We start from the raw sequence: 21,426 nt of genomic DNA, 5'->3' as shown, positions 1-21,426 counted from the left end.
TTGGTCGGTAATTTAGTAATATTCCTTAGTTATAGGATGTTCAAATATATTTGGAGATGTAAATCATAAAATAACCCACAATTTAAATCCCATCTTCTTCTCCATCGTCCGTGAAACTTAGGGTTTGATTATAAAAAGGAAAATTGAAAACTGGAAAGCTAACTAATAGAAGTTTTATTAAAAATGCTTTATCTGTATAAAGTCTATTTTTTTATTCGGTAGACTAAAATGACATTTCATAGTATGAAATGAGTAATGACACATGATGTTCATACTATGAAATGTCATTTTAGGCTACCGAATAAAAAAATAGACTACATAATCCGATGCCTGTAACGGATATATCACCTCTCTAAGTTATCAAATGCAATGGAATATGTATAAGTATGAATTGATAGGCTGGTGTCAACCGGACTAATAGGCAGTAAAACTGATACTGCATAAAATTTAAGAAAATCTTATGATTGGAGCAAAGTAAACGCTCGTTCGTTCGAAACATGAATCTAGTCTAGTATGTTCGAAAACAGTTTTCTTCCATTTGCACATTAATGTGTTGCCATGATGGCATTTCTAACGCGACACAAATCAAAAGCAGCCAACCTAACGGGTTAATCGATTTTTAATGAGGCAACACTAACACACTTGTCATTTTCATCTAGCTTTCGTTCGGGGAAATGGAGAAAACGCAGAAAATCGCCGTTTATGAACCAAATATGTATTATTGATTCATTTGTAAGCTGGTCATCATGTAGAAACACTAGGGACCTACTTATAAGGAATTATCTTGTCTTCGCCTCCGAGATTTATCCTTTACATGGTAGTTGTCTAGCTATGCAGCAACCTAACGCACAAGTATTTAGAGTAGAAAGAGAAAACAAGATTGTTGTCTCTTTCTCCCATTGAATGCTCCCCACTCGCCACACCCGGGAGCAGCTTCATTCTTGTCTGTGCGTGCGCACCGACTGCACAAGTGAAATAAACCTACCTACGTTTAATAAGTAAAAATGTCACGACGTCGTCATGAAGAAACCGGTGAAGAACAATGGGCCCGGCTAATGGAGGATTACGAACGGATGTTTCAAGAGGATCGTAGACCGAAACGTCGGCGTATTATATACTCCAGCTCCAGTAGTGAAGATGAAGATGTGCCACCCGAAGGTTAATATTATGGCCCCTCAGCTCGCCGTGTTTTATTGCTTTTACCGTTGAATTCTTCGGTAAAAGAAATTATATTTTTAAATATTTATAAATCCCGTTGTATTCTTCGGGCTAAAAATTGCCTACACAGTACGCATCTATGCGAATGATTATTCAGTTGCATTCCACGGGCCACTTTTGCAGTATTCGACTTATTACCGTTGAATTCTTCGGTAGAAAAATGTTTGTCCTATACATATTTTTAAACCCGTTGTATTCTTCGGGTTATGTACCTATCTCAAAAGAATATTGGAACAGGCTTTCTGCCTTTCTTACTGTTAATTTGGAAAAATAACGCTTGGTATTTGCCGAGAGCAATATAGGTACCGCAACTGCAGGCTACCCTCTTTTTTGCAATATTTGGTAACCCGTTTAATGCGCGTGAGATCATCGCGCCCGAGCATTTGGCCTTTATAATTGTTACATTTTTATTTTTACGTTATGTTCGTAAATTGTTACAGAACATCTCAGTCCTACGAATGTGGATGCTGAGGTTTTAGAAGAAACCAATCCTGTTGTTTCTCCCGCCAATAAAGAGGTCGCGGATAATTTTGACCCAGATTTAATAAAAGCTCTTGGCGAAACGGAAACCGAGCAAGGTGAATTTGGAGTGGACCTGCAACCTGACATCGCCAGTCGTTTCCAACAGATTTTGATAAACGGCTTAAAAAAGGAAACGCGGGAGGAGTTATTGAAAAAATATTTGTTTCCCAGCAATGTTCCTCTGGCCAAAGCTCCTACACTGAACCCGGAGGTAGCAGCAATGCTGGTGGAGACTTGCCGCCTTCGGGACAAGCGATTATATGGTAAGCAGGATCAGCTTGGGAGAGCTCTTGCGGCTGTCGGGAAGGCCCTGACATATTTATTAAAGAAGAACCCTGACATTGCCGAGGTGATATCTACTTTGAATGATGCCGGCAAACTAATCGCCGATTCTCATTATGCGGAAACCGACACCCGTCGATCAGTCATTATACCTCTGGTTGATAAATCTCTCATTGAATCCTTTAAGGACAGGAAAAGAGATAGTTTTTTGTTCGGTGACAAATTGGGCGACTTAGTAAACACCTCAAAGGGCATAAAGAAGACAAGTCAATTTATACAAGCATCGACATCTGCAAACGCAGGGTTAAACTCGACAGGCCCACCGCCTTATCGACCGCGGCAACAACGAGCCAGGCAATACTACCCGCGTCGTGTCGGTGGGCCGCCGACGACCTACCCTCCGCACCAGCTCGTGAATCGGCGGCGCGAACTACCGACGCGAGCGCCCGGTCGACGTTACCCCCCGCCGCCTCCGCCGCCGCCGCCACCGCGCGCTCGACGTCACCCGCCGCAGACGCATCGTTCAACCTATCGGGATCGGGACCGCAATTAGACTTACAGTATCAGGTACACGCAGGTCGTTTGCGACATTATTTACCGGAATGGCGTTTGCTTACGAATGATAATTTTATTTTACGTGCTGTTTCAGGATATAAGATCCCATTTATCACTGAACCAAAACAAGCTCTAAGCGATTATCCAAAAAGACTTTTTTCCAAAAATGAGCTAATTGCAATTAAACAGGAGTTAGCACATTTTATTGAGATTGGGGCAATTAAAAAATGTTTTCCTTCTACTGGCCAATTTGTTTCGGATGTCTTCCTAGTACCGAAAAGTGATGGCAGTATGCGCTTTATACTAAATCTCAAAAAGTTAAACAGATTCGTAAATACAGATCACTTTAAGATGGAAGACATTCGAACTGCAACTAGACTAATTTCAAAGGGATGTTTTATGGCTACAATTGATCTGAAGGAAGCTTATTTATTAGTACCAATTCATGATTCTCACCAAAAATATCTACGTTTTTTTGTCGAGGGTTCACTATTCGAGTTTAATGCTATGCCTTTCGGTTTGTCTGTGGCTCCATACATTTTTACCAAAATATTGCAGCCAGTAATAGGTTACTTAAGGGCTCGTGGTTATAAGTCTGTACGATACCTAGATGATCTGTGTTTATTTGGAGATACGGAAGAGATGTGTATGGAAAACGTCAATCATACAATTGAGTGTTTAACTCGTCTTGGATTTGTAATTAATTATAAAAAAAGTAAGCTTACACCTTCCACGTCATGTAAGTTTCTAGGTTTTGTCCTTAATTCAGAGTCAATGACCTTGGAATTGCCTAATTGTAAACGTCAGAGTCTGTTGAAACGCTTAAATAATATGGTGCTTACAAAAAGTATACGAATCAGAGATTTTGCGCGTTTCCTTGGTTCGCTTACCGCCGCGTGTCCCGCTATGGCTTACGGCTGGTTATACACCAAGTCTTTTGAACGGGTTAAGTACTTGGCACTATTAAAGAATAATGACAATTACGACTCATTTATGTCTATCCCAGAAACTTTGATAGATGATTTAAATTGGTGGAAGAGAAATATATTATCGTCGGTAAATCCTATAAAGCACTACAAGTACAAATTGGAAATTTTCACGGACGCCTCAACCACTGGCTGGGGGGCTGCATGTAATGGTGAAAAGACAGGAGGTCTTTGGACCTCATCAGAGAGTTGTAAGCACATTAATTACTTAGAACTCTTAGCAGTATTTTTTGGATTAAAATCTTTTGCTGCAGACTTAAGTTGTTGTGAAATTCTTTTACGCGTGGATAATACCACAGCTATATCATACGTCAATCGCATGGGGGGTATCCAATATCCTCATTTAAATTCGGTATCGAACATGATTTGGAAATGGTGTGAAAAAAGAAATATACATATATTCGCGTCATATATAAAGTCATCATTAAATGTGGAGGCTGATAGTGAATCCCGGAAACTTAACGTCGATACGGAGTGGGAATTAGGAGCGTATGCTTTTGCAAAGGTTGTAGAAACCTTTGGTCAGCCGGAGATTGATCTTTTTGCGTCAAGGATAAATGCAAAGTGTCATTTATATGTGTCTTGGAAAAGAGATCCATTTGCGTACAATATTGATGCTTTTACGATAGAGTGGTGTAGTACATTCAGTATTCTTGATTTAAATATTCGCGCCTTCGTTAAGATGTTCGTTCTCTGACTCACTCTCTTCCGTCATCTCTGTTTTAGCTAATAACATGTAGTAGCGATAGTTTAATTGAAATAAAATATATTCAAGTGTTTGGAAGTGTAGTGATGCGTATTAATTAATTACCGTCCACCTACGGCACCTAAATATATAACAAATTGGCGACGAGGACACCGGACTTTTAAATAAAATAGTTACCAAAAAGTGCGTGTTAATGTCATCATTGTGAAGAAAGTCACAGCCATTTTGAATTCCTCAGATTGTGCAGTATGGACCACAGATTAGATGACAAATTCAGTTATTGATGTATTACAACTTGACGTTTCTTCATTCAGCTGTCATATCATTCACTCATTCGGCTTGCCTGACCGCCATTGCAGACGAAATCTGTTACGTTTTGTCAACAAGTGATATTTCGAAAATCTTCAAATGGTTGTTCAGCAATTTATAGAGGAGATTAAAGTTAAAAAAACTGGTTGGATACAACAATTAAAAAAGGAAGAGCTGGTCAACATATTTCAGGAAATTGGAATATCGGAAATTGACCATCAAAACTTGGAATCTCTTAGACAATCACTTCGAGAGTTGACCAAAAGTGGTGAATTATGGAAAATTTTGGATTCGAAAGAAGATATTGAGAAGTTTGAATCGCCACGAGTAAGTCCAATCCCGGTCAAAATGAATAATTTCATTGGAAGAATAGAATTATTCAACGGAGATAACTTCGAATTGTTTGAACAACAATTGGAATGTATTATAACATTAAATAACATCGATGATTCGAAACAGACGCCATTACTGATTACAAACTTAACTCCAAAGGTTTTACAAACCCTAAACCATTTATGCGCGCCTGATAAGCCCATAAAAAAGACTTATAAGGACCTAATAACCTTATTAGAGAACAGATATGCGAAGTCAACATGCAAGGTTTTAGACAGAACCGCATTTCGCTCTAGAAATCAAACGAAAGATGAAACTATAGAAGACTATGTCATTGAGTTAAAGAAATTAGCTAAACGCTGTGAGTTCAAGGATATGGATGACCAAGTGAAAGAAAAGTTTATTGATGGGGTCAACAAACCCCTAATCAAATTCGAGCTTATGAAGAATGGTGATGTTTCTTTAGACAAATTAATTATCATGGCTAGAACAGTTGAAGCTGCCTTAAAACAGTCAAAGGTGGAGCAGGAACTGGGTGAATCATCACATGGAGAGAAAGATATGTTTTATGCGAGCCGGCAGAATGCTGCGCCTACACCAAAAAGTCAGTCAAAGAAACAAAGGCAGGGTGGGAGTAGACCTATACAAGCAGCTCCAGCTATGAAAAATGGTGTGAGATGTTTTGTTTGTGGTAAAGACAATCATGTCAAGTCTGAGTGTTCATTAAAGAATAAGTTCTGCTCTGAGTGCGGCAAACAGGGCCATATTTTTAGCGTGTGTCGTGTGCGACAAACAAAGACTGTGGATGTGATTGGTGAGGACAGTGTTGCAGAAGACATACAAAATTTGTTTAAAACTGAGGATGACAAGGAGATGTACTGTATGTATTCTTTTAATGCTTTTCTTGAAAAAAAAGTGCCGCCGCAGCATGTTAGCTTATTTGTTGAGGGACAGCCAGTCAAACTAGAATTGGATACTGGCTCTGAGGTTAGCACAATAACACTAGAGGATTATAATAGATTGTTTCCAGAAAAAAACATTGAGGAAACAAATGTTACATTCAAAAATTTTGACCAAAGTTTATCACAGCCAGTCGGTATGATTAAAAATGTAAATGTTTGTTGGAATGAAATGACAAAGGAAGTTGATATATACATTGTTGGAAATGATAAACCTACAATTTTAGGTAGGAGCTGGTTAAAGGCTTTTGGACGGTGGCCTCTAGAGTTAGATAACAAGATATGTGAACAGAGGGTAAATGAAACTTGTGATCCAGTGCAAGGAATTAAAAATAAATTCATGGAAGTATTCACACCAGGGTGGGGTGATTTTAAAGGAGAACACATTACATTAAAATTAAAAGATAATGTGAAACCAAAATTTTTGCCGGTTAGACAGGTACCTTTTGCTCTTAAGGAAAAAGTAAAAAATTAAATTAATAGACTGTTAGAAAATAAAAGAATTGAGCCCGTTAAATATAGTGAGTGGGGTACACCAGTTTTTCCCGTTCTAAAACCTGATGGCTCAGTGAGATTGTGCGGTGACTATAAAGTAACAATTAATCCATGCTTGGAAACGGACCATTACCCACTCCCTCATATCGATAGCATATTTCAGACTCTTAAAGGTGGTGAATACTACTGTGAGCTTGACCTTAAAGAAGCTTACTTACAAGCACCATTGGATCCAGTTTCACAGACCCTGACTGTCATAAACACTGAATTTGGCATCTATAAATATCTGTACTTACCTTTTGGAGTGTGTACGGGGCCAGGCTCGTTCCAGAGGCTGATGAGCATGAAATTAAGTCATGTACCTAACACTGTCGTTTTCATAGATAACATTTATATGTGTGGTAAAAATTTAAATGACATGTACAATACCTTAGAGGCTGTGCTATCAGTTTTAAAGGATTCAGGATTAAGACTTAAACCTCAAAAATGCAAATTTTTCCATAAAAGTATTGAGGTTTTCGGATATAAAATTCACAAAGATGGAATCTCCATTATCAAGGAAAACATACAGCCTATATTGGAGCTTCCACCACCTAATAGTATGACAATGCTCAGATCATTTCTTGGAAAAATTAATTATTACTCCAGGTTTTTGAAAGACATGGCAGCTATTCTGGCTCCATTATATGACTGCACAAAAAAGGCAAAATTTGAATGGTCGTTAGAATGTCAGCATTCCTTTGATGTAATAAAAAAGAAACTTGCAACTGCACAGGGTGTAAATCATTATGATCCAACATTGCCAATAATACTTTCCTGTGACGCTTCATCTGAAGGCATTAGCGCGGTGTTATCAAACAGAGGGTCTGACAATGTAATAAAACCTATTGCATTTGCAAGCAAAAAGCTTAATGACAGAGAGAAAAAATATTGTACTTTGGATAAAGAAGCAATGGCAGTTGTTTTCGGAATAACCAAGTTTTATAATTTTCTTTATGGCAGACAATTCGAACTGGAGACTGATAATGCGGCCCTAGTGAGAATATTTGGCCCGAACAAGGGTATTCCGAAAATGGCAGCTAAACGCTTACAACATTATGCCATATTCTTGTCCGCATTTACTTATACAATCAGGCACATTCCTACTAGCAAGAATCCAGCAGATTATTTATCTAGGATGCCATCAGAACAAAATAATATTGGTTCTGAGTTTGATGAAAAGTTTCGGGTTTGTGTAAATTACATTGACAGTTCTGAGGTTAATTGGGAAGTAATTCAAAGGGAGACTATAAAAGATAGTTTATTAACCAAAATCATTCGATATAGTTATGATGGCTGGCCTGATGTTAAATTGATAGAACAAGACCTAAAGCCATTCTTCATGAAAAGAAATGAGATTAGTATTGATAGGAATTGTCTCTTTTGGGGTCATAGGATTATAATACCACAGTCTATCCGAAATGATGTATTAAATGAACTGCATAAGAGCCATTTTGGTAGTAGCAGGATGATTGACATGGCCAAATCCTATTTTTGGTGGCCTAAGCTTAATGAAGATATTATAAGTCTTACCCAAAATTGTATCAGTTGCCTATCTTACCGAAACACTCCACCAAAAACAAACTTAAAACCTTGGCCAATTCCGCCTTCAGCGTGGTATCGTATTCACGCTGATTATCTTGGCCCATTCTATGGCAAGATGTTTCTGATTGTGATGGATAGTTTCAGTAAATGGCCAGAGGTATTTCAAATGGCCAACATAGGGAGTTCCCTGACTATGCAAAAATTTAATGATATTTTCCTTAGATTTGGATATCCGGTTCATCTTGTGACGGATAATGGTACTTCTTTCACTTGTAAAGATTTTAAAGAGTTTTGTGATAAACGGGGAATTAATCATACATTTACTCCCCCTTATCACCCGGCGACTAACGGCGCCGCGGAGAGATTTGTTGAGACCTTTAAGTCCAATATTACTAAAATTGTGGATAGTGGAAAGCCACTTAGTTATGCTATTAACATATTTTTGTCAGATTATCGTAGTACACCTCATAAAGCTACTGGTGCGTCACCAGCCAAACTTATGTTGGGGAGAGAAATCAGGGGTCGTTTATCACTTTTGAGACCAACTCCAGTATTTCAAGATTTACTTTTAAAACAAAACAAGGTGGTAGATTCATTTGGTGGCTCTAGAAAAGCCATATTCCAAGTTGGTCAAAAAGTAATGACTCGCGATTTCAGGAGGGGTCAAAAGCCTTGGGCTAAAGGCACTATTATTGAAGAATCAATTCCTGGAACAACCTATTATATTGATGTTGACGGTTTGAGATGGAAAAGACATGTAAACCAGATATTAGAATGTAGTCAACAAGACTAAGGTTGTATTGGTGTTCCTATTGAGTTAAAACATAAATTGTTCACTAGTTATAAAACTTTGAAATTTTATTTGTTATGCGGGGAAGAGTGTAGTACATTCAGTATTCTTGATTTAAATATTCGCGCCTTCGTTAAGATGTTCGTTCTCTGACTCACTCTCTTCCGTCATCTCTGTTTTAGCTAATAACATGTAGTAGCGATAGTTTAATTGAAATAAAATATATTCAAGTGTTTGGAAGTGTAGTGATGCGTATTAATTAATTACCGTCCACCTACGGCACCTAAATATATAACAAGTGGAGTTCATATTTCTTTTATGCCTTTCCGCCATTTTCCTTAATATTGAAGGTTCTAAATAAAATTGTAACTGATCAAGCGACGGGCATCGTGATTGTACCGCAGTGGCCGTCCCAACCTTGGTATCCCTTATTTAAGGCCTTATCTATACCGTTACCGTTACCGTTAAGTGACTGCGCCAGCCAGCAGTTCTGCTGCAAGGACGCAGAAGCGTTGGTCACACAAGAGAGGGAGGGACGGAGAGGCTCATCGAGCTTGCTCAAATGCACGCGCTGGCACGATCCAGGCCGTCGGTCAGAGGCGTATGCTACGGTATGCTAACAACAACCGTCCAGACAAACCTGTTCCGAGCTAGGACATGTATTCGGGCCTACTCGTGTATTCCTCCCATCATCTGCCGCCCCGGCATGCTCAACTGTCCTTCCTGCCCGAGACACCGGCGAGCCAATAATACAGGTGGGGAGTGTGGGGCTGGTGCAGTCGAGGATAGGAGTTGACGGGAGTAGAAGAACCAGACCGAATACCAGCATCGTGCCCAGTGTAAGGGATATAGATAAATACTAGTGTAAATATATAGGTAAGAAGGGATGGTGACTGCGATTAATTTGCGTTCATTGCTCTTAGGTTTTTTGTGAAGCCGATTGTAATTTTCACGTGGGTTGTTCAATCACTGGTCCGTCGTTCTCGTCAGGCTGGGACTTCGGCATTGACAGTTTTCGTGAGTTCGTGATTGACTTTCTTCAAGGACTTTTTCTACTATATGGCTTTCGTATTTTCTTAGTTTTTTTTTTACCCGCCACTGTCCGTTGCCACTTGCGAGAACCAAAACTTTGAGGATGCAGAAGGTATTTTCTACCGTGGCCTTGCTAGTCTGCATACAATATGTTTCTTCTGTAAAGTAGGGGTTTTGTATGACAGCGGGATGATGGCAGCAATGGCGACGCCGCGCTGTGTAAATATTCGAGTTTGCACGGAGATTGTCCTTAGCGTTTCGTGAGCTCGTGATCATCCGGTTTGGTTTCAATCAGTAACATTTATCTCAGTGTGTTGATGCTTGTTCTTTAATATACTGGATATACGTCGTAATAGCGCGCTGTAAATGGCGAAATTACGAAATTTTAACTATACCCACCCATTTTTGCCATTTCACGCGCGATCGTTGTGTTTAATTCCGCTTTCATGTATTATGGGTTGTTCCTAACGGACGACGTTCAGTGGCTCGCTTGTCCTGAAATAATTGTCTCAAGGTTCTTTTCTTCAGATACCCGTGTCTTGCCGTTGTTATTTGACGTCTAGGGGTTGCTAAGATTTTGTGGAGTGGCGCAATGCCGATGTACCTATAGTGTGTGTGTATTAATACAACTACATACTACAACACTAAGAAATAATCACGCTTATCAATCAACACTGCAAGAAAGCGACAAAACAATAGGCAACACTCGAACACTTGACTCTAGATTAAACACAAAATACAATCACACAAAATGGAATCACCACCAAATATTATTCATACTTATTATGCACTAAACACTGTCAATGGTAGGTATGTTCTCATTTGTTCCGTTCATGTTCATAAATATCCGTATTGTTCATAAATAACCGACTTATGGGTGCGCCAAAACTTAGTACTTAGACTACGACTGGGATTTGTAAGGTGTCATCAGGCTCAGGTCCCGCTTAGAAAAGTGATCATTTATTTCTGTTCTTGTGCTAATCCAGTTTTTCATGTAGCAGTAGAAATAATTTGGGCAATTCCGAAATAACACTTCGATGATTGTTTATGTTTGACCACACTAGGCACAGACACTTTTAGCACAAATAAAAACACAAAGACACTGTCACTTTAATAAACAAATCACTAATTTAAAAGTGTAAGAGATATTATGGGTTCAAAGATTGTACAGAATTAAACAAACATTAGGCTTGGTTGCTTTTGTCCAGGAATGCTAACAAAAAATCTTTTAGTTCATCTCTGCATCTATGCAATTTAGCGGCCTGTACCTACTTTTTATGGTTATATGGTCAACAGATGCGTTTAAGGGAAGCGTAGTTGTTTTTTTTCTAAACTCGGCCTTTATTTTAAAACTGTGTACTATTGCACCATAGTTTTAAATTGTTTCCCGTAATTCAAAGCCCCCGAGCGATGTCTGAGCACCAGATGGCCAAAGCTATAGGCTGCTTTCTCCTGGTTTTATTGACTTGATATTCTCAGGATCGTAGATAAAAAGAAACTTACGAAAATAACACTCTGAACACTCATAATGTATAGTAAATTAACTATTAAGTATGTTTACCTTAGTACGGTGCGTACTGCATATAAGAGATGCCTATTTGATACATCGCTGGAGAAACTTGGGTTCACCCGTGACCACCTTTGGTGCTGCCCGGGTAATGCCGATACATATATTCACACATATATTCACATTATAGGTGCCAGTAGTTTGAAACATTTGTCTAATCTAATGATTCCGTGTTATTTTCTGCCAGCATCGTCACAAATTCCAAGTTATTGGCCCTTAAATATGTACCTAGTATGTATGTGTGACTAGGCGCAAATGACGCAATTAGGCAATCCTTACGGAACACGGTGCGTATGCGCAAATCATCTCGCATCAGACTCCAAGGGTGATTCGGTGGGGAAGTATGTAGAACGCGAGTGCGGCGATCTTTATTGTAAAACTCAAGTAAAGGGCACTGTTGCCTTAACCCTTACGCAATATTCATGCATGATTATAGTAGGTATATGCAAATTGGAACAATCTCACCGGGGCCACCCGCCAAGTTACGGCACATGTTGTTGCAAATGTCAGCCTGTGTCGCACGCACTGATGATAGATACACACTGCACACACACACGTGGAAAAACACCTATATATATGTAAACACACTGCACAAGTACACACTCGTCAAGATTGATAAAAATCGCGAAAATGAGTAGTTATAAAGCGGCTAGGTCGCGTCAAGGAACATAGACCGTCGCGTCGGCGTGAGTCGGTCAACTCGGTCAGTTGCACATCTGCGCGATCAGGGAATCTATTGTTTCGTCCCGGGGTTTTACAATTTTAAGGGATAAATGGACCCGCACAGATGCGTCCGTCTTCCACGGCGTGTCAAACGAGACTCAATTTAAGGCCTTATCTATATGTGATATATTGATATTGCCTCCTAATAAAAATCTTCTTTGTTCGTCTTTCAGACTAACACACCCGCTTCATCGTCAGCTTTCCCTGGCTGTGAGTGTGTTATCCGGGAAGCCTTCATCAGGCAAGGAATATCATTAGAATCTGCAGATATTATGCTCGCTTCCTTGGCGAAAAATACAAAGTCTCAATATTCTTCTAGTTTACGGCAATGGTGGTCTTACTGCGAAACTCATAATCACTTTCCCTATGATATAAATGTGTCTTTTCTATTACATTTTTTAACAGAATGTTTTAAGTCTGGAGCCTCTTATGGAACTCTTAATAATCATAGGTCAGCGATTTCATTGATTTCTCCTCATAGTGTTGGTCAGGATGAAAAGGTTAAAAAGTTCTTTAAAGGAATATTTAAATTGAAACCCGTGTTCCCGCGTTATAACGTTACTTGGAACCCATGTGTAGTGTTAGAATACTTACAAACCATTGATAATGATACTAATGATTTAGAACAATTAACAAAAAAGTTAGTCATGTTATTAGCGCTAGCGTCTGGACAAAGGACCCAGACACTTTCATTAATTCGAATAACAAATATTAAATCGTACAATGATCGAATAATAATCACAGTTTCAGATTTGATTAAAACTTCTGGTATCGGCCGTGCTCAACCTGTTTTTAATTTGCCCTTTTTCAATCAAAATTTAAACATCTGTCCACCGACGGTGCTAAATAAATACTTGTCATTTACATCATCTCTTAGACTTGATAATGAAGATCGTTTATTCTTAACACATAAAAAACCGCACAAAGCTGCTTCATCCGAGACTATAGGTCGTTGGATCAAGCAGACTCTTCAGGCTAGTGGTGTCGACACTTCCATATTCGGAGCTCATAGCACGCGGCACGCTTCAACTTCTGCCGCTGCGCGTAATGGTGTAAGTGTCGACGTCATAAGACGATCTGCTGGTTGGTCTGGGCAATCAGCCGTGTTTGCAAATTTCTATGACAGACCAATTGTTGATTCAAACACAAATTTGTTACCAGAATAATATGTTATGTATTAATGTGATATTTAGATAGTGTAAAAATTAATACATTATTTAAATACCTTATATTACTGATGAGTTTCCTTTTGTGTCCTATTTTATTACCTATAACTATATTACACGACGCAACATTGAAAATCTGAACATCTACCATGTAAAGGATAAATCTCGGAGGCGAAGACAAGATAATTAGATGATCAAACGAACTTACCTGAAGAGAAGTTCGATCTTAATTATCTTGTCTTCGCCGAGGAGATTTAAGGGCCCTCCCTCCACTTAATTTCATTTGGTTTGAATATTTATTTTTTCCCCCTTAAGTTCAATGTTGCTGTTCCTATAGTTTCGTCTCTGAAAACAATGAAGCTGCTCCCGGGTGTGGCGAGTGGGGAGCATTCAATGGGAGAAAGAGACAACAATCTTGTTTTCTCTTTCTACTCTAAATACTTGTGCGTTAGGTTGCTGCATAGCTAGACAACTACCATGTAAAGGATAAATCTCCTCGGCGAAGACAAGATAATTAAGATCGAACTTCACTTCAGGTAAGTTCGTTTGATCATCTAAACATTACAAAGTAAGCGTTCGTCTTTCTATGTTTATTTAGTAAACAAAAAATCGGGAAAGTGCGAGAAGGGAGTTCCGTTCTCGCACCATCACACAGTTTATTTGATTTCTTGTCTGGAAAGTGACTCATGATAGTATTAGCTTGATAGGTATACCTTAACAGCATCAGGCGGTCTAGCATGACTTGTGACTGGCGCGACTCTACACTTGAAGTCGCGCCAGATGTATGGAGTCGCGCGCGAGAACGCAACTCATGCTAGACCGCCATGTCTGATGAGTGATGATACTGTGATAGTTGTATGGCAACCGTAGCGCTTAATGTTGAAAATGGAAGGTGGAGTTTTATTTTTTCAAAAAAATCCATAGATTTTCGAGTTATTTGAAACCTTTTGTGAATTTACGGAACTGTAGGTATAGCAATAGCAATATACGTTTGTACCATTCAACCCAAATGTTGTTCCTTAGTATAGTCCACAAATTGACAGCATTTCGCGTTCTAATGAAATACGTAACTTAGATATGTATCATCACCATGATTCGCAACGGATATGAAATGCTAAACAGTTACTGGAAAGTAGATGCAATTGGCTTTACGTAAACTTTAGTCAATTATGTGTGCAATTAGACGATTTGCGATTTGTTTTAGCAATCGAGCGAATCATTGCAATGCCAAATTCCTTGCAAGTCAATAAAAAAGTCATAAAAATTTCAATAATCCGATTTCTTTTATGCAATTCAAAGTGGGTCAGATAGGATAGGTATTAACACGCTACCTATAATATTGTGTGATTGAATACATAAGTATACCTAGCAATAGGTATGTTTATGTTGCAAGACTTCTGTAATATAGTAACGGCACCAGTCATGGGACATTTAAGAGCAAATTTGGAGTATTTGTGATATTTCCCTGATACATGTAAAAGTTCTACCGTTTAGCGTGTTAAAAGATGAATATCCTATCCTTCTTTCATGTTTCAGGCGTGTTGTATCCAAGATACTGCAATTAGTTTCCACATAATTAATAAATTAAAAGTATGTTTTTTTTCTCCAGTCATGGACACCAAAGCTCCAGTAATGGAACCCCGGTAATGGACGTGGATCCAGTAATGGGCCCCCTATAATGGACATACCCTATCAGTATAAGATATTGGAATAGGGAATAAGTTTTTGGCAAAAAACTAGTTATTAGTCATTTTTGGTATAAGCTTTTATGTAAGAATGTATTTTTCTTTCGACAGCCAACTATAATACTCATCGAGACAATTCTAACAAAACTTAAACAGCTCTATGACTCTTATTTGTGGTAAAATATTGCCAGTGTTTATAAACTACTTTTACATACTTATTTTAGAGGATTTGTGGTTTTATGTCCCATTACCGGTTTCACGTCCATTATAGGGTCTACTACGTTAGTTCAGAAAAACAGAAACGAAAATATCCAATACTACGGCTTCATTTCCTAACAAATTAAAGTCAAGCCTAAATATTTAACGCTATCTTTCGGTGTGGACTGTACTTTGAGCTAAGAACCCGTACTAGTTTAAAATCATGTTCTTTCAACTAGCTAATTATCTTGCTTTTGTAAATGTAAATAGATTTATACAATTGTTCGATCACAACTGGAATCTGTATAATGGTACCGTTGCTAAAACAAAACACTAGCGAATTCCTCACCATAAATCGATTCGCTTTAGCTGGATTCTCATCAAAAGGAGATGTTATATTGAATCCAACTTATCCAACGCAAAAGGCCAGTGGCAATGTCCTCTGAGCTGCGGTGCGCTTGCGTCGCCTCCGAAACATTTTTAATTTTTATTACTATACTAGCCTCCACCTACGGCTTCGTCCGCGAAACTCTTTAAACTTTAAACACCATTTTCACCCCGCTATGCTCAAGAGTATTCAGTAATACAATCATTAGAATACCTCGCTTTGTTACGAATTAAAGATTTTATGCAAGCGGTTTTCATGTGTCTTGAGAGCCAGGCTAACGACAAAATTTCCGTGTCCGATATTTTTTGTTTTTTTTTTAAATGATATCTCTACTTGGACAGGACATCTCTAGAAATCCAGACAGACATATGTGAAAATCGCCTTCCGGTTTTGTCCATATTTGTGGTGTAGAAGGTTCGGAGGCTGCGTACGCGCACGCCATGTCTGCGGTTTCACGCTCGTGACTCGAATACTGAGGAAATTCTGCCAGTTACCTGTCAGGCCACTTCGCACCTTCCAGTCGATAGTGTCAATTCCAATTTTTCTTGTTCAACGCAGCCTGTGACTCGATGGCAGAGATATTGCTCTGAAAAGACCTAGGGCGTAAGCAAATTCCGCTCTAGTATTTCGCATTAGGAATGGAGAGAGTTCTGTCTGTCTGTTACCAGTGTTACCTCTTCACTCAAACCGCTGTACCGATTTAGACGAAATTTGGTATGGAGATAGTTTGAGGTCCAAGGAAGGACTAGGATAGTTTTTATCAATCATCATCATCGGAATGGCAGAAGCTATACAGGTTGCTTCCTGTAACAGGAGCAATAAGGTCACCCGGGGCGAAAGCAACTATGAGGCTAAGGTAACTAATTGAAGTTTCTCTCAATGTAATGGTTTTTATAAAAAGCGCCATGTGTTGGAGGGTAGAAAAATAATTGCTTTTAAAAGGCGGCATCGTCAAACAGCGGTCTTGACATCACTACGAGAACCGGGGATAGAGCAACACTATGACGTCTGTCATCTAGAGATCGGTTTTTGCGCGTGATCAGCGTCGCGTATTACCTAAGTCCAAAACTCTGATTATTATTGTGATTCCCTAATAAATATTGTTTAAAATGGTGCTCTGGTGTTTTTACCCTTACAGCTTCAGAAGTGCGATAGTGGATTCCCGCCTACTACGATATAATTTGTCGAAATTGACATTACGAAATTTACCGCGCGTAGTCCTTCCTTGTTTCATTGTTCTGATCGTTAATCTGATTGTAATGAGTAAATGCACCAACACCACTCATCAGTTAGGGACTTAAATATACAAAGTCCAAGATTGGTATCAAAATCATACCTACAAGAATAACCTACAAAACTAACCTATGCCGGCTATTGGCTGCTGGCGTACCTATCGTGCCTTTGCCCTTGTTTTGTGTTTGATTTCAGATACCTATTTCAGTTTATGTACATCAATGATCATGACTGTCAAAAATAATACATATTGACAGTGTAATAAGGCTGCTGGCATGTATGTATATTACAATAATCACAGCAGAAGATCACAAGACAAGCTGACAGATACCATTAGGTACTATTGAATTTTGATATTGGTATGAATGAAATAAATCCTTGGGATTACAGAGTAACTCAGGTAAAAGTTAACTCAGGTAAGAAGTCTGTCGATCCAACACCTAACAGTGCTCCGGGGCCATAGTGGTAAATATTCACTGCCTCACTTATATGTTGTGTTATTTTGGTAATTCATGTGCTTTCAGATACATAACATAATGTAATTAAGTATGTCTATATGACATATTAACAAAATGATATGAACATTTTCTAAAGTTTGTGTCGTGGTGAAATTTATATTCAAGTAAAAAGCATATTATAAAACAAGTTTGGTAATGTAAATTTAGCCTTGATTGATGCTATATGTATGGTGGTATTATGCTTTCATGATTAACAATGAGTGCTATTTAATACTTTATCCTTTCAGTCAAAATAAAATAGATTACAAGTTTTCAAAAACACTGGAATATTGGTTACAACAACGATAAGGAGAAATTACTTGTTGTTTCACATGTGTGTGTGTGTGATATTACACATGCTTATTGCAACTGAAATAATGCTTTGTTGGTATGTTTTTGGTTTGTGTAATTTCCAGAAATTTGACAGCAATGATTCTTGAATTGAACGACCATACCGTCGTTGAACGCACTAGAGTGACTATCGGGTCAGGCCTCTATAATGAACCCAAATGGACATGGGTAATATTTCAAAGTTAATTGGTTATGGATGCCAGGTATATTATGTCCTAGTGCTCATAATTATATATGGAGAAAATATGTTGATAAGTGGCTATTCTCCAATGTCATGGAAAATGAGGTATTTATTTAGAAATAAAATGTTTGTTCATGTTGTACATGTATACTAACGGTCAGTATGTGTTACATTGACTGTGTGTGGTTAGTAAAATGCGCTTTGTGAATAAGCGAAAGGTGACATTTATTTGTAGCTGGTTAGTATTGTCTGTGACAAATGTAGTTGCTCCATGTTTCCGGAGCCTCCTCGGACGGAATATTTTAAAAGACAGTTCATATCACATATAACCTCCTGCATCTTTGCAATTAACATTAAGCTGCAGACATACTGATAAATACGGCAGTAAATCATTTGAAATGTTGAGAAAATTTCTGTCTGTACATATTATTGATTGGTTCTATGTATGAAAAATCTTATGAATGTTCATATACAAATTAATTGCATACAGCTTATAGTATGTTGTGGTTGTTGTTTTCTTCATTGGGATGTTGGTTTAAGTTTGCATTGCAAATATTTTTCACAAAATGTCATGTTATAAAATGAACCAAAGACATATATTTAAACAGACTTACCAAACTAATGAAAGTTATTGGCATGACATTGTCAAGTGTTTGAGTTATTGACAATGATAATCATTTGTGTTCTAACAGTATGTTTCAGATGCATTTCCTTATAACAAAACTTTATTGCTGGTGAAGTTTTGACTATAATTTTATAATAGGTACTTGCACCGATGAAGTATGATTACAGGTGTTTCCAAGGTTTAATCCTGTCAAAGAGATGGACATATTGAACAAGATATTTACTGAGCTGAGTATGACACTGGTAAAGCAGGTTGTTGCTAATGGTAAGCGAGGTAAATACTTTCAGGAGTCAATATGGATATTGACGGTCTACATGATACATGTCTTTTACATACAAGTGCGACTGGACTCTAAACGTTCCAGTCCGATAAGTGTTTTATGGGTGAATATTAAACGAAGGTAAATAGCTTGGTTAAAGCTTTCCAAATAACTATTTTAACCCATTCACTGCTAATGAACATTGACCGAAGAATATCATGTCATGAGCTACTGTTTGAAGTTATTGACGGTTTTCGTCTGAACTTGTAGTGTGTTATGGTACCGTTTGCATTAATAAACAGTACACTTTTATTACTTCTGGGTTTCATAAATCAGAAGTTATAAATAATAATATGTTTCACAAATTTTGTGGGTTCACTAAGTATGTATTTCATTGTTTTGAAAAATGCATAAATTGTGGTTTATTATGTTATGAACTCATTTATCTTACAATGTGTGCTTGCATGGCATTTAACAAAATTATTTAGTTTTGTGCAGGTATAAGTTAACCTGGATGATGATGTGTTGAGTTATCTACACATAAAATGCACATGCACAGCTGGAGAAAATCAACCATGTGTGTCTTGGGATTGGAAGCTTTATGGTTTAAGCATATGTGCCATGATTTGACTGATTGGTCATTATCAATATACACTTCATGATGGTTGAAAAATACAATTTGTGAAACCTCGATAAGGCGAACCTGGGTAAGAGAGGAACCTCGATAACATGAACTTCTGTTCAGGCTCTACTGTAGTTCAATGTGGTATAGTAAGAGTGTTGCCTTTATTTAGGGGCACGGAAGAGGCAAGCCAAGTTGCACATGATCATTTACAATTGGTTGCATAGTAGCAACTGCTTATTATTTTATATTTCCCATGTTAAGGGCAAATGCTGTTATTTCAGGTACCGTTTTCAGATTAAGAACTGACTACGAGTATATTCTCAGATTAGGAACTGAGATATAATTTTATGAGACACTCGGATTGAGAACTGAGTGATTATTTTATTTATATTACTTACTCTCGAGTTCGGAATCGAGTTGTGATTTTGTTTTATCCCAGATTTAGAACTGGGTTACTGTTGTCATACTTATGTGTTTTGTTAACAGGTTTGCCGACTAAAATAAACACATTGTGCTTGATTAATTTTATTAGACACTCGGATTGAGAACTGAGTGATTATTTTATTTATATTACTTACTCTCGAGTTTGGAATCGAGTTGTGATTTTGTTTTATCCTAGATTTAGAACTGGGTTACTGTTGTCATACTTATGTGTTTTGTTAACGGGTTTGCCGACTAAAATAAACACATTGTGCTTGATTAATTTTATTAGACACTCGGATTGAGAACTGAGTGATTATTTTATTTATATTACTTACTCTCTTCAATGTCTGCTATAGAGCTTTAATTATTATGTGCTCTTTAAGAAGGGCTGTTACTTTAGTCTTGGCAAGGGATGCTATCCTTAATAGGCTACTTCCTGGCGCCGGTAATCGCAACAGAGGCTTTAAGGAGCGGCCTGTTGCTTGTCACTATCCTTGAGAGGGTGGTTGTTGCTGATATTTGCAGTGTAGGCCTTAAGAGGCGGACCATTGCATGTGATATAAGACTATCCTTCAGAGGATGGTTGTTACAGGTATTTGCAGTGTAGGCTTTAAGAGGCGGACCATTGCATGTCATATAAGACTATCTTTAAGAGGATGGTTGTTACTGGTATTTGCTGCAATGCAGGCCTTAAAAGGCGGACCGTTGCATGTGAGCTTAGATTATCCTTAATAGGCTAATTTTGTTACTGGTATATCTGCAGTGCAGGCCTTAAACGGCGGACCATTGCATGTGATATAAGACTATCCTTAAGAGGATGGTTGTTTACTGGTATTTGCAGTGTAGGCTTTAAGAGGCGGACCATTGCATGTCATATAAGACTATCTTTAAGAGGATGGTTGTTACTGGTGTTTGCAGTGTAGGCCTTAAGAGGCGGACCATTGCATGTGATATAAGACTTTCCTTAAGAGGATGGTTGTTACTTGTATTTGCAGTGTAGGCCTTAAGAGGTGGACCATTGCATGTGATATAAGGCTATCCTTAAGAGGATGGTTGTTACTTGTATTTGCAGTGTAGGCCTTAAGAGGTGGACCATTGCATGTGATATAAGACTTTCCTTAAGAGGATGGTTGTTACTTGTATTTGCAGTGTAGGCCTTAAGAGGCGGACCATTGCATGTGATATAAGACTATCCTTAAGAGGATGGTTGTTACTTGTATTTGCAGTGTAGGCCTTAAGAGGTGGACCATTGCATATGATATAAGACTATCCTTAAGAGGATGGTTGTTACTGGTATTTGCTGCAGTGCAGGCCTTAAAAGGCGGACCATTGCATGTGATATAAGACTATCCTTAAGAGGATGGTTGTTCCTGGTATCTGCAGTGCAGGCTTTAAGAGGCGGACCATTGCATGTGATAATTCCTTAAGAGGACCATTATTTCTACTACCGATAAATGTTTTATCTATATCGTATCGTACTATTTGTTGTTGACCTTGAGAGGTTGGCTTGAGACCTTGTTTACAAAAGGATATTTTAATGACCTTAAGACTGATGATCTCAAGGTTACCTTGAAAGGGTTGCTTGCACTTATACCTTCTAGGGATCGCTGGCGAAGTACCGGATCCAGTAGAGTTGGAGGGAGTGCCTGTTCGAAATACCCAGTTGGAGCGAGTGCGTGCACCGGGCTCCGTGACAACCTTATCGTGAAGGGCCGACTTCTACGGTCGTTGCGC

At 38.4% G+C, this 21,426-nt stretch overlaps 1 protein-coding gene across 1 annotated transcript; it reads left to right on the top strand.

Annotated features, from left to right (window-relative positions):
• The first annotated feature begins 1,004 nt into the window (after nt 1-1,004).
• LOC134649099 (uncharacterized) lies at nt 1,005-2,575 on the top strand. The gene is made up of 2 exons (XM_063503815.1): nt 1,005-1,158; nt 1,647-2,575. Exons 1-2 carry the CDS (start codon nt 1,005-1,007, stop codon nt 2,573-2,575), a joined length of 1,083 nt encoding a protein of 360 aa, XP_063359885.1.
• The last annotated feature ends 18,851 nt before the right edge of the window (nt 2,576-21,426 follow it).

Source organism: Cydia amplana, chromosome 6 (assembly GCF_948474715.1).
Source record: "Cydia amplana chromosome 6, ilCydAmpl1.1, whole genome shotgun sequence".
NCBI classification, from domain to species: Eukaryota; Metazoa; Arthropoda; class Insecta; order Lepidoptera; family Tortricidae; genus Cydia; species Cydia amplana.
This window is presented reverse-complemented; position numbering and strand designations above follow the sequence as displayed.

Coding starts and splice junctions, on each gene's coding strand:
- LOC134649099 (XM_063503815.1), top strand. CDS start 1,005: ATGTCACGACGTCGTCATGAAGAAACCGGTGAAGAACAATGGGCCCGG. Junction 1,159..1,646: donor TGAAGATGTGCCACCCGAAG/GTTAATATTATG, acceptor CGTTATGTTCGT/AAATTGTTACAGAACATCTC.